At 37.4% G+C, this 13,246-nt stretch overlaps 1 protein-coding gene across 2 annotated transcripts in view; it reads right to left on the minus strand.

Annotated features, from left to right (window-relative positions):
- The window catches only part of lamc3 (laminin, gamma 3), a 252,084-nt gene that overhangs the window by 80,156 nt on the left and 158,682 nt on the right, over positions 1-13,246 (minus strand). For both annotated transcript variants that reach the window (XM_057818403.1, XM_057818404.1), the window contains exon 12: positions 4,490-4,682. In XM_057818403.1, coding sequence (XP_057674386.1) covers positions 4,490-4,682 — 193 coding nt within the window. The remainder of the gene's footprint in view (positions 1-4,489; positions 4,683-13,246) is intronic.

The raw sequence follows: 13,246 nt of genomic DNA on the forward strand, positions 1-13,246 counted from the left end.
GCAACCTTGAGATGAATGTTCGTCGGGAGTCAGCAAGGAACGAAAACTGCAACGAGGATTAAGTCGACAAAAGGAGGGTGGCGGACTCGGCCTACCATCAGTCCTCAGATATTCCCAATCTTCTGGATCGAATCAACTGAATAAACTAATTACTGAATTATGAACTAATCTACTGGATCTAATCAACATAACGAGCACATTGCCACGATCGACAATGGACTATTGGGAAAATGAACAATCAGAGGGGATGGTTATTATAAAAAACGTAATCATTATGAAATCTGACTGCCAAAAATTGATATTCGATATTCTCTGCGTCCTATATGGTATACTGGGGACGGGTTTCATAAGCTTCGGCTTCTCCCGTCAGCCCTTTTCTTTTCGGGTTGAATTAATTGTAAACACATATAAATGCTGTATGTTTGTTTGGATTTGTCATGCCTGAAGGGAAAATAAATAATTTAAAAAAAAAAAAAAAAAACTGCTGAGAAAAAAATACCATTCAAGATTAATCATCGTACCAGTTACAATGTTACTCATTACTTAGTATTTGGTATTTCTACTTGTACTTGTGTACATTTTTTGGATGACTATTTTTACTCTTGCTTGAGTAATATTATTTTGAAGTAACACTACTCTTACTTGAGTAATTTTTGGCTACTCTACCCACCTCTGCTTGTTACCATGTACTGTATGTAAATTGTTACTGAATAAAAATACAGTTAAAAAATGGAAATATAGTCTTAAAATCACAATAAGATGTACCGAATTGTATTCGTTTTGTCATAATGGTATTGAAAATTGGCCCAAAAATTACCCATATCGTGGTCGCCCTGTACGAGGGTCAACCTAAAATACATACCATTTTAACCCGAAATTATGGGTGTAGCTTATATGCAAGTAGATAATCATTTTTACAAGATTCTGATCGTCTGTATAATAAATAAAAGTGTTGAGTGAAGAATTTGGACACCTGTCTTGCAGCGAGATTTTTGTAATGATTGTATTTTGACTCCTTGGGTGCCATTAACTGAAACAGATGTCCAATCCTTTTGAACTAGGGCTTCCTTTTCAAACGGATTGAAAGTCAAAGCCAGGAATTAAAATAGGAATAAGTTCTGTAATATTAAAAGGAATCTTTCTACTCCTAAAATTACACATGGACTCTTTTTTTCTAACTACTTTGTTTTCATTCTCTTCACATGTACAGCGTATGTATAATATTTTTTTCAGTGTGGCCTTAATGCTCCTCGGTCAGCGAGTGAATTTCTTCTTGCCTGTGGCTGATTTCTTCCCATTCTGAGCACGTTTTTTGACCAGGGCTCAGCCAAGAACGAGTGGAATACAAAAAAAAAAGAAAAAACAATGTCATGCAGCCGTGCTCTGTGGGTGACGTGTGCGCATTGACAGTACATGTGGTCTGCAGGGATTTTGACAGTGCTGGGTGTACTACCGCTATGACGGAGTATTAGGGCAAAAAGAAAGTAAGAAAAGTCACGGACTAGCAGATTCAAAGTCATAGTATTAGTATGAGAAACAAGTTGTAGTATTACAAGATTAAAATAGTTAAAGAAAAAATAATATACAGTATACACACATATGTATATATATATATATATATATATATATATATATATATATATATATATATATATATATACTGTATATATAAATAAAATTGTAGTATAAGTATGAGAAAAAAAGTCATAAAATTATAAGATCAAAATCATAATATGAGTGTGAGACAAAAGTCGTAGTATGACAAGAATAAAGTCATGCATTGTAATACTATGAGATTACAGTCGTATTATTACCAGTTTAAAGTCCTAATATTACGAGATCAAATTCGTAGTATTAGTACGAAAAAAATCATAACATGACAAGAATAAAATAGTGCAAAAAAATAAGTAAAATAAATATATGTAAATATAAAAGATTAAAATCATAGTATGAGAAAAAGTCAGAAAAATCATAATTAGAATTATGACAAAAAAGTAATGCATTGTAATATGATGAGATTAAAGTTGTAATATTACGGGATTAAAATTGTAGTATTAGTACGAGAAAAAAGTCATAACATTACAAGATTAAAATAGGAAAAAAATATATATTTTAGGGCTGTCAAGCGATTAAAATTTTTAATCGAGTTAATTACAGCTTAAAAATTAATCGTAATTAATCGCGATTAATCGCAATTCAAACCATCTATAAATTATGCCATATTTTTCTGTAAATTATTGTTGGAATGGAAAGATATGACAAGATGGATATACATTCAACATACGGTACATAAGGACTGTATTTGTTTATTATAACAAAAAATCAACAAGATGGCATTAACATTATTAACATTCTGTTAAAGCGATCCATAGATAGAAAGACTTGTAGTTCTTAAAAAATAAATGTTAGTACAAGTTATAGAAATTTTGTATTAAAACCCCTCTTAATGTTTTTGTTTTAATAAAATTTGTAAAAATTTCAATCAAAAAATAAACTAGCAGCCCGCCATTGTTGATGTCAATGATTACTTACACAATGGTCATGGGTGCTGAAGCCTATAAAATCAGTCGCACCCAAGCGCCAGCAGAGGGCGGCAAAACTCCACAAAACACAATTAACATGTGGGCATTTCACTGTACTGTCAAATCTGTCTGAGTGGGGCATGTGCGTTAATTGCGTCAAATATTTTAATGTGATTAATCAAAAAAATTAATTACCGCCCGTTAACGCGATAATTTTGACAGCCCTAATATATATATATATATATACAGTATATATATATGTGTATTTGGCAGAAAACACAGACAAGACTGAAAAAGCAATTTATGCTATTGTACTCCTCTTTAAAAGAAACTGCTGCATTTTAAGCCAAAACAACGGTTGTGTTTGATGGAACAATGTCTATATGCTGCCATAGCAGATTCATGGCGCATTAAGCCCACAAAGTATTTTTAATTTGTCCGTTTTACCCTGAAAACCCCCGTTTACAGACGTCGCGCAACTGCTTTTGTTCTAACCCAGCCATAAACCTAAGGTAATTAATTATATTTATTATTCAAAATGTCTATCATTTTTAGGACAGAATCATTAATTGATGTCTGATATTTCGTTAAAAAAAAAAAAAAAAAAAAAAAGGCTTTAAAAAATTATTCCCCCGCATATTTTAAACTTTTATACAAATTACATCATAATGAAAAAAATAAGTGTCTGTAAAAAAGTCACGGATATCTACCTCATAACCATAGCTTAATTGTGTTTTTTTTGTTACAGTGCAAATAAAGAAAAATTGGGAAAAAAAAAGTTTTTTTTTTTTTTTTTTGTGTAAAAACATACATTTTAAACATAACTGACTTTAACACAGCTATTTTTCGCTTTTGTGACATCCCAAACATCTGAATAATGTTTTCGTTCTACAAAATAACAAACGACAAGACAAATAGAGCTTTTGATCGTAAAGTAACAATTTATTTACACATAACTATTGAACTGTTGAACTATTTGCGCACATAACAACGGGGAAGGCTCTCGGCTGCTCCCGGTTGAATGAGGTGGCTCCCAGTAATCTGATGAGTCCGGATCAAGATCGGTCTCACTTTTTTCATCATCGGTTTCAACCTCGGGCTCAGGAGTAACGCAATGTGAGCTCCGCAGAACGCATGTGGAACCTGATGCTGTTGTGGCCTTCACCGTCTGTCTCATCAAGATAATTTTTTTTTAATCCTTCTTTGATGCCTGTTTCGTTTTCTTTTCAAAACATTCCTCCAGTGTCATTTGCCTTTTTCCCCCGATCGTTCTCCAAATTTTTCTCAAATTCTCACGCGTCTTCACAAGATCCCTCCAACTTGTTTTCTGACTATTTTTCATCACTTCCTTTCTTGGCCCGAGATGAGTTCCTACAAAATGCGCTACTGCCCTCTAGTGGCCAGCTTTATTGCTTTAAAATGAGTTTTGAGCATTGTGCATTGCAGTTTAGGTGCAACAGAACCTAGAGATGCCGCTTGTAAAAAAAAAAAAAAAACGTAAAAGACATGAATACGTTTTTGGGACACAGAAACAATTAAGAACAGAACATATTTATACGTTTTTGGGAGCAAATGAGTTATGAGGGGTTTGAATATCAACTCATACTAACATTTATCTATCAGCAACTACAAGTCTTTCTGTCCGTGTTTCCCTTTAAAATTGAGAAAAAAAAAGGAATAAATAATATATATAAAAGATTAAAATCATAGTATTAGCATGAGAAAAAGTCGTATTACGAGAATTAAGTCATGCATTGTAATGTTACGCGAGTAAAGGCATAGTATTACTACGAAAAAATTACTTTAATGTCATAGTCCTATTTTTTTCCCCCTCTTTGCTTGGTCCTAATATTCCGTCACACTACCGCAAAATAAACAGACTCTGTGGATACACCACATGTGAAAAGTCTGGATTGATTTCTCATTGAACGACGTGTGAAACTGTCCAAAAATGTCGCATGTCATACCTGACGACAAAGGTTTTTGTCGGTGTGACTTCCTGGTGATGCACTGGGCCGGGCGCGAGTTCAGCGGCGAGTGTGAGCCCGGCGCCGTCCAGGAGCACGGTCACGTGATCTGGAAGCAGTTCTGGAGTCTCGGAGGTGAAGGTGATGAAGAGCGGCTGGTTGTGGGTGTGGCCTTGATCTCCCAGGAATTTGTCTGCAGGAGAAGCATTATTTGAGCTTTTTCGTTTTTATGCAGAGGATCAAGAATAAACGCTTGTTACCAGTGTTGGGCACGTTACTTTAAAAAAAGTAATTAGTTATAGTTACTCACTACTTCTTCCAAAAAGTAACTGAGTTAGTAACTGAATTACTCTATAGTAAACGTAACTAGTTACCAGGGAAAGTAACTATTTCCGTTACTTTAAAAAGAAGTTGTTGTATGTCAAAGAATTTTCTGAGCAGTATTCGAGTCAGTTGAATAGAGAAGAACAGACAGGTAGTTGTGTTACTAGGGCTGTCAAAATTATCGCGTTAACGCGCGGTAATTAATTTTTTTATTTAATCACGTTAAAATATTTGACGCAATTAACGCACATGTCCCGCTCAGACAGTATTCTGCCTTATGGTAAGTTTTACAGCAAGGCTTTTTGTGCTGTCTAACAGCGAACTCTTGTGGTCGCTTTGCGACATGGTTTATTGTTGTCTTTCCAGTTCAATATGGCTGCACGACATCTCGGGCTGACGCCTACGTTGTAATGTTGTGCTTATATGATCCTTGGATAAGATTTGTCCGTAAGTATGGTTGTTGTAAATAATGTACATATTATGTTAGTAAGCGAAATGTTCTATTTTTTGTATGAGACACTTTTTGTTTATGTTTAGTGAACCTGTATAGCGTGCTAAGCTAACGTTGTTGCTAATGCAATGCTTGTGTACTTTTTTTTTGTAGTTTTACGACGGTCTAAAGAGGACAATGGTTTGAGGCCATTTTATTAATAAATCAGATGAAAAAGGAAGAAGTCTGATTATTATGGCGTCGTTCACTAGCTGTCTAGCTTTGGAAAAAGTAGACGCTTCGGAGTGAGGACAGCACAGACAGATTTAAATGACAGTAGAGTGAAATGCCCACTACAGTCCTTATGTACCGTATGTTGAATGTATATATCCATCTTGTGTCTCATCTTTCCATTCCAACAATTTATTTTACAGAATATATATATAATTTACAGAAAAATATGGCATATTTTATAGATGGTTTGAATTGCGATTAATTGCGATTAATTACGATTAATTAATTTTTAAGCTGTAATTAACTCGATTAAAAATTTTAATCGTTTGACAGCCCTATGTGTTATAGAACCTTGTAATATTTATTGTACCTCTCCAGCAACAGATTTATCCTACATTTGAAGTGCAACAAAAATAAACAGATTTTAATTGCTTACCACAGATGTCGAAAAAAGCTTTGCCCCGGGACATAAATTACACTTTACATGTACGTTCTTTCCTTTAATTTCGACCAACTTGCAATAGTGTTTATATCTCCACCTCGTAAAGGAAAAAATTTCTTCTGAATGCTCTGCCATCATATCCCTCTGCATCTGTTTTGCGTATGTGTGTTTGGCGCACGCGCTGTTCCGGTTTGTGTGTGAAAACACCGGCTCTGGAGTACGTGCGCTATTAGGCCCGAGTGTTTACGTCACAGAATGGGGGATCACGTGAGATTTGACAACAATGCAGCCATATTGGAAGCAGGTCTGGCTCGCGGGACATTAAACTTGCCAGTTCGATAAAGAAACAAACTTGTTACTAAGGCGAAGAACAGATGTGATCAAACCAGAGGTTGCGCTAGACTTTTTCGTTGTCTGTCATTTTGACTGACAGGGTCATAAAAATCCGGTCATAATCTATTTTTACCCATCACTTAAATTTTTAAAATGATGATAATGACATTGTGGTGACCCTTTGTTTGGCATAATTCACCTTCCATACTTGTGTGTCCATTTGGCCGAGCGCGTTAGCGGCTACGACACAGTCACGTGACAGTTTTCATTCATTTTAAATTAATATTCTGTCCAAACAAGCTTAACAGAGAATCCACACCGTGCCATCACACATCAAGGTGATAACTTTTTCTCCGTAGTGACAAAAACAGCTGACTGTGGCCCCAGTAGGTAGGTAGCCTACCATATGTAGCATATGGAACAATGAAATTAACAGTTCACCTGCTGTGGCCTGAACGTAGTTTTCACACCTTCCTCCTGGTGCGCATGGACTTGAATTGCGTGCCCGCTTGTGCAGTCCCTGTTTTTTCACCTCTTTTATCAACACCATCGTCGTTTTGGGGCTTTTTGAAGAAACTTCGGACACTCAGTTGCCTTGACATTTTTCAGAGTAAGGCCAACGATGTCATGCATCAAGGGAGACAATAGCTAATTAATATGCTCACTCGCCACCCTGTGGTCTGGGGTGTGAATTGCAACCTGTCAAAATGACGGATGGACTTCAGTTTTTTCCGTCACCGTTTTAAAAAATCGGTCAACGATGGAAAATATTGGGTTAACGCGACCCCTGGATCAAACTTAAGGATGTGAACAATGTTGACCCTTACGAGCAAGCCGAAGATAAATGAGTAAAAATGTCGACGGGCTTCCACAATTACGCGAAATGGACATTCTGCTGTATTTATTGTTTGGTGTATGTTACTAAACTCATCAGCAATTCCGAAATTACATATCGCTACAAAGCTACGAACAGTTTTGATGCGGATGGATGCAGGACCCTCACATTATGACCGTATCAAACGGCAACTCCATCGTTCTTGCAAAGGTAGGCTATGTGTGTTGTTTACTATTTTCATTGCCATGAACCAGAACGCACCCCAAGTCTTGGATGACAAACAGCAGAGTAGACTCGCTACGGCTTGTATTTTCTTCAATTTATTCAACGTAAGTAACGCACGGCTTTTGACCGTCAGTAATGGTAACAGTGTTGTAACGGCGGAAAAAATAGTTAGATTACCCTGTTACTGAAAAAATAACGCCGTTATGTAACGGCGTTATTTATAACGGCGTTATTCCCAACACTGCTTGTTACTAGGGGTGTTAAAAAAAATAGATTCTGAGATGTATCGTGATATTACGTCACGCAATTCTTGTATCGCTTCAAAATCCGTCTATCGATCCTTACACGTATGTTTTTGGTGGAATTAACAATTTAGAGGCTGCACTTATGCACTCGTCCAATAGTTGGCAGCGTGCAGCAGTCTTGCCTAGCAGTCTGCTGAAGTAACAACAACATTAGACTAATTCGAGTGGGGATTTGTGGACCTCGCCCTCTCGCGGTTGCTCGGATTAGTACTTTTATAAGTCTAAAATTTGACGTAACCTTAACTCATTGGCTGCCATTGACGTCGATAATCATCCCATCCATTTTGATCTGGAATTGTCGCAGCCAGCCTTCCTAATCAAAACGGATAGAACGTCTATCGCCATCAATGGTGCTGAAATGCGACGACACGTGTCGAATGCTCTCGATCGACACAATTGGGTAAAGTGTTGTCATAGCGACCCATTTTCCACATCAGTGCGACGCTGTGAATAAAAACCGATGTCCTTCGTCATCTTACTCTTATTAATGTTACTCATTCCTCGCTCTTATTATTTCATTTCCTTTTGCCTTTTGTTCCATCGTTATTGGTGCCGTGGCTGCCGCTGATGAAACCTTCTCACTGAATATGGAAGTTGGAAGCGGCAACCTTCTTTCAAGTGCTCACTGAAATGAATGAACGAGTAGAGGTGTGCGTTTTCGCCTTGTAGAAAAAAATACAATGAGTAAATGCCTCTCACCATACAAACATGCATATTTACACGGTTCACGTCAACGAATAAGCATGAGCTCCTGACGACTAAAAATGAACGACTCTCCTGATTTGAAGTGCTCCTTGAATCAAAATAAAAGAACATTCAAATCCCTATGTAAGGTGTGTCCAAACTAGTTCCACGGGCCAACTGTGGCCCGCCGGCCAATTTTCATCGTATCATTGAATATTGCCTGCACAAGAAACTTGACTTCAGCCCATATTCTGTTGCACCGCTCATCTTTAACACTAGATGGAGCTAGTCACTTATACAGAGACTAAAATACAATAAATGAAAATAATACACCCCCCCCCCCACATTAATTGAAAAAAAAATCAGATGAAACGAATAGAACACTTAACATAACAATAGTCAAGATAATATTTATAATAACTAGAAACTGCAATTTCTGGAGAAATTACAATGGGGCTTTGCTGTGTTAGATACAGATCTATTAGGTCACTTCCTGTTGACTTGGGGATATTTCGGGGACACTTCCTGTTGATACCAGGTCACTTCCTGTTGATTTGGGGACATTTTGGGGACACGTCCTGTTGATATCAGGTCACTTCCTGTTGATTTGGGGACATTTCGGGGGCACGTCCTGTTGATATTACGTCATTTACTGTTGATTTGGAGACATTTCGGGAACATGTCCTGTTTCATGGCTTTCAATGGCAACGACTTACATGGGTGCCTGTTGAATGTCAATGGGCTGTCATGGTAAATTGTCAAAAATCACAAGGATCTTTGTTTTCCTGCCATTAGGAATGAATGGGACAGTTTTTGGCGAATTTTGGGGTTGACCGTAGTATGTGCATAATTCCGTATACAACCTTTATGCCCCTTACCATCTTGGAAATTTTGGTGTGTAAAATATGTAATCTGGTAAAAAAAAATCTAAGACATGTAGTTTTGAAAAGATTAAAAAAAAAAAAAAAGTGGTGACAGCCAAACTGAAAACTTTTGGGGGGTCATTGGAAAAATTCCCTGCATCGTGCAAAAATTCCGGTAATTTCGGTTTGGGCTGTGCAGTGGGAACCCGAAGAAACGCCATTCCAATAAAAAAATAAATTAAAAAAAATAAATAAAAATAAGGAATTTTACCTTCTGGGCCATTCTAATAATAACAACAGATTTTTTTCAATATGCCTAAAAAGGAGTAGGATGAAGCATTCGTTGATATGTACCGTTATGTGTACATTAGCATTTACGTGTTGAAATCAATGTAAGAAAATGTGCAGGATTTCAGTGTTTTGTTTTCCATAACCTAATGTGATAAATTGAGCCATCTTGACTGTGGTTTCCTTGACTTATTTTTGCTGACCTTTCTCTTTCTTAATCAATATATTTTAAAAATCAGATAATACCAGTAAAATCAACAGGAAATGACATGCAAATGCCCCAAAATCAACAGGAAGTGACCCATAAAGGCCCCAAAAGGAAACGGAAGTGACTGAATATCAACAGGAAATGATGTGAAATGCCCCAAACCGAACTCATTGCCTGGCATTGGCTGCCATTGACAGCGCTGGGCATTTACAGGTCACTTCTTGTTCATTTTAGGGCATTTAAGGGTTAATTCCTGTTGATTTTGAGTGACTTCCTATTAATTTAGATTTTGGGGACATTCTTTTCTCAGTAACCCAAAATCAGCAGGAAGTGACCTATAAATGCCCCAAATTCAACAGGAAGTGACGGAAAATGCCCTCCAAATGAACTCATTGCCTGGCATTGGCTGCCAAAGACCGCCATAGACGTCCAATCCGTTTGAAATCGGGGGCGCGAAAGAACATTCGTTCATCCGGAACCAGAGCATTCGCAGCCAGTCTTTTTGATTTTTTACAGGTCACTTCCTGTTGAATTTGAGTCGCTGTCTATTCATTTGGGGAGATTCCCGGGTCTCTTCCTATTCCATAACCCAAAATCAACAGGAAGTGACTGAAAATCAAGAGCAAATGACCTGAATTGCCCCAAAAATGAAAGTCATTGGTTGTCACTGGCCACCAGAGACGTCGATTCCGTTTGAAGTGGGAGGGTAGCGACGAATGAAGTTCATTCGCTGCCATCCCTCCTACTTCAAATGGCTTGGACATCTACTAGTGATAAATTCATTCCATTTCACAGCAGAAGGATGAACAGAGCTTGTTTTTCCGTTCATTAGTTGTTTATTAGAATATCCTAAAATGATTTCCTGACACCGATAATTGTTGTATCACCATATCATGAGATGATCGTTATCATCATAGGCGGAGTTTGACTTTTGGGGCAGGGCGGGCACAACATGTTGACGACCCCGAAACGCAGAGTCAGCAATAAAATTAACTTACAAGAATATTTATAATAACAAGTTGAAAATGAGCGTTTTCTTTGTTTCCCATCATTCTTGAGGGGAATTATAAATCAGGCTGCTGGCAGGACAGCTATACTTTCCACCAAGATCATCATCCATTGAATATGGTACACTCGCTGGTGTCGTGCCAATGTAGTTACCTCAGTCAAAAATTGTATCCCTTGGGCGGAGCCATATGGAAGTAGATTTGTGTCCTTGTGATTCGATCAAAAAAAAAGTTGCTGCAATTTAAAAAAAAATGTTTATGAATGCAAAAATAAATTTGAAAATCAAAAAAATGCATTTGAAAGCTATTTATATTTTACTTTTTTGATTGGAAGTCAATTTTTTTGAAAGAAGCAACTTTTTTGATTGAAGTTACGTTTTGCGTTTGGGCCACATCTAAATCCAATCCAATCTAAAAATAAGTTGCGTCATACAAAAAAAAATACATATTTTTAAAAGAAAAATCATTTCATTCAAAAAAAAAAAAAAAAAAAAAAAATTCAAATCATAGGAAAAAAAAGTTTTTGAATGCGAAAAAATATTTCAGACTCAAAAATTTGCATTTGAACATTAAAAAAAAGTTTTGATTTTAGCAATCCTTTTTGTGTTTGGGCCATATTATGGGTAGGGCATTTGTGTCTAAATCAATCATAAAAAAAAAAATTCAATCAAAGAAAATGATATGTAAAGCAAATGACCGTCTAATGTGCTTTTTTTTTCTTGCTTTACAACATTTATATATATAGGGAAGTCAATTACATGCAATGACACTTTTCGACCACCCGAGGGGGGCCTGGCCCCCCTAGCCCCCTCCCCCCTTAAACTCCACTTATGGTTATCATGAGTCTTGTATTGCAAATCGTATCGTATCATGGGCTACACGTGAGCCCAACACTACATACAATATGACGATATATCGTCATGTTTAACAAATGACAGTGCGAGGATTTCGTTTTTTGTTCTGAAAGTGGCCTTCGGAGAAAAAGGTTTGGACACCCCTGCCCTAAATAAATTCCAACTTGGTACCACTGACTTCTTGAAGAAATGCTTTTCTTTCAGTGGTCTCAAAAAAATGAAAAATAGCCGAACAGCACTCCCTGCATATGGCCTTCTTCCTAGGCTCATTTTTCAACAGAGAGATTTTTATTCAAATCCTGCCCTCTGTAATACTTTTGTTCTCTTCCTTGCCAGATTGCAGGAAGGAGACAAGCGAGATGACCGCTACTATTCGCCCTCCTCCAAACGAAACCCCTCCACGCTGATCACCCTCGTCGCAAGACCTCGGCATCTGCTCTCCACCGGTCAGTCTGGCGTGGATGCCGCGGGGGAGCCGAACTCTGCATGTGTCAAGGATCAAGCAGCTGTCTGGGATCAGGAGGGAGGCGTGTGATCACGCCCATGTCAAAGCAACCGTTCTTTTTTCAAGCACTCCTTATCAATCGCCAAATTAATGTGATTTAAAAAATCTATATATATTTATTTAGAAATACAAAGTTTTGACGATTCCGGCAAAGGCAAATCTTTTTTGATTTAGGTGAAAACCTTTACATGTATGTGCTTAATATGAACAAATAGTAATATTTACTTAAAGTGGAATAATCTGACGCATTAATCCGTTAACTCGTCTTTAACACTCAAAACAAGATGGAGAAAATTATTTGACTAGATTTAAGAAAAATAATTTGATTATGATGTTAGAAACGTCACACTACCTCAACGTGCCCCATTCTGGCTATTAAAACCCAAAATTAAGTTTTACCAGCGTCAAGTCAACAGGATGATACTCCCTCCCAGAGCTGGCGGCATTGGGAGTGCGTCCCGAGGTCTTGAATTCCAAACTACTGGATGCTGGAAGGGCCATAATTTATCGCGCAAAGGGGGTTACGTTAATGCCGTTATTAACAAGTTTAACTGACAGCTTCATTGAAAATGTATATTACGACCGGCCCAAATGTCAGGCCGGCCCACTGGGGTTTGCCCACCCGGTCCTCCCAATTAGCGACTTCGGGCCTGTGCGTGAGTGTTTTGTGAATAAAAAAAAGTGTAAAATATGAGCATTTATCCCTCGCACAAAAAAAAAAAAAAAACAAACGCTAGAATCCTTTAAGTATTATATACACCACTGAGTATATTTGTATGTATATCTGTACATGTACAGTGCCTTGCAAAAGTATTCGGCCCCCTTGAACCTTGCAACCTTTCGCCACATTTCAGGCTTCAAACATAAAGATATCAAATTTTAATTTTTTGTCAAGAATCAACAACAAGTGGGACACAATCATGAAGTGGAACAAAATTTATTGGATAATTTAAACTTTTTTAACAAATAAAAAACTGAAAAGTGGGGCGTGCAATATTATTCGGCCCCCTTGCGTTAATACTTTGTAGCGCCACCTTTTGCTCCAATTACAGCTGCAAGTCGCTTGGGGTATGTTTCTATCAGTTTTGCAAATCGAGAGACTGACATTCTTGCCCATTCTTCCTTGCAAAACAGCTCGAGCTCAGTGAGGTTGGATGGAGAGTGTTTGTGAACAGCAGTCTTCAGCTCTTTCCACAGATTCTCGATTGGATTCAGGTCTG

Source organism: Corythoichthys intestinalis, chromosome 17, assembly GCF_030265065.1.
Source record: "Corythoichthys intestinalis isolate RoL2023-P3 chromosome 17, ASM3026506v1, whole genome shotgun sequence".
NCBI classification, from domain to species: Eukaryota; Metazoa; Chordata; class Actinopteri; order Syngnathiformes; family Syngnathidae; genus Corythoichthys; species Corythoichthys intestinalis.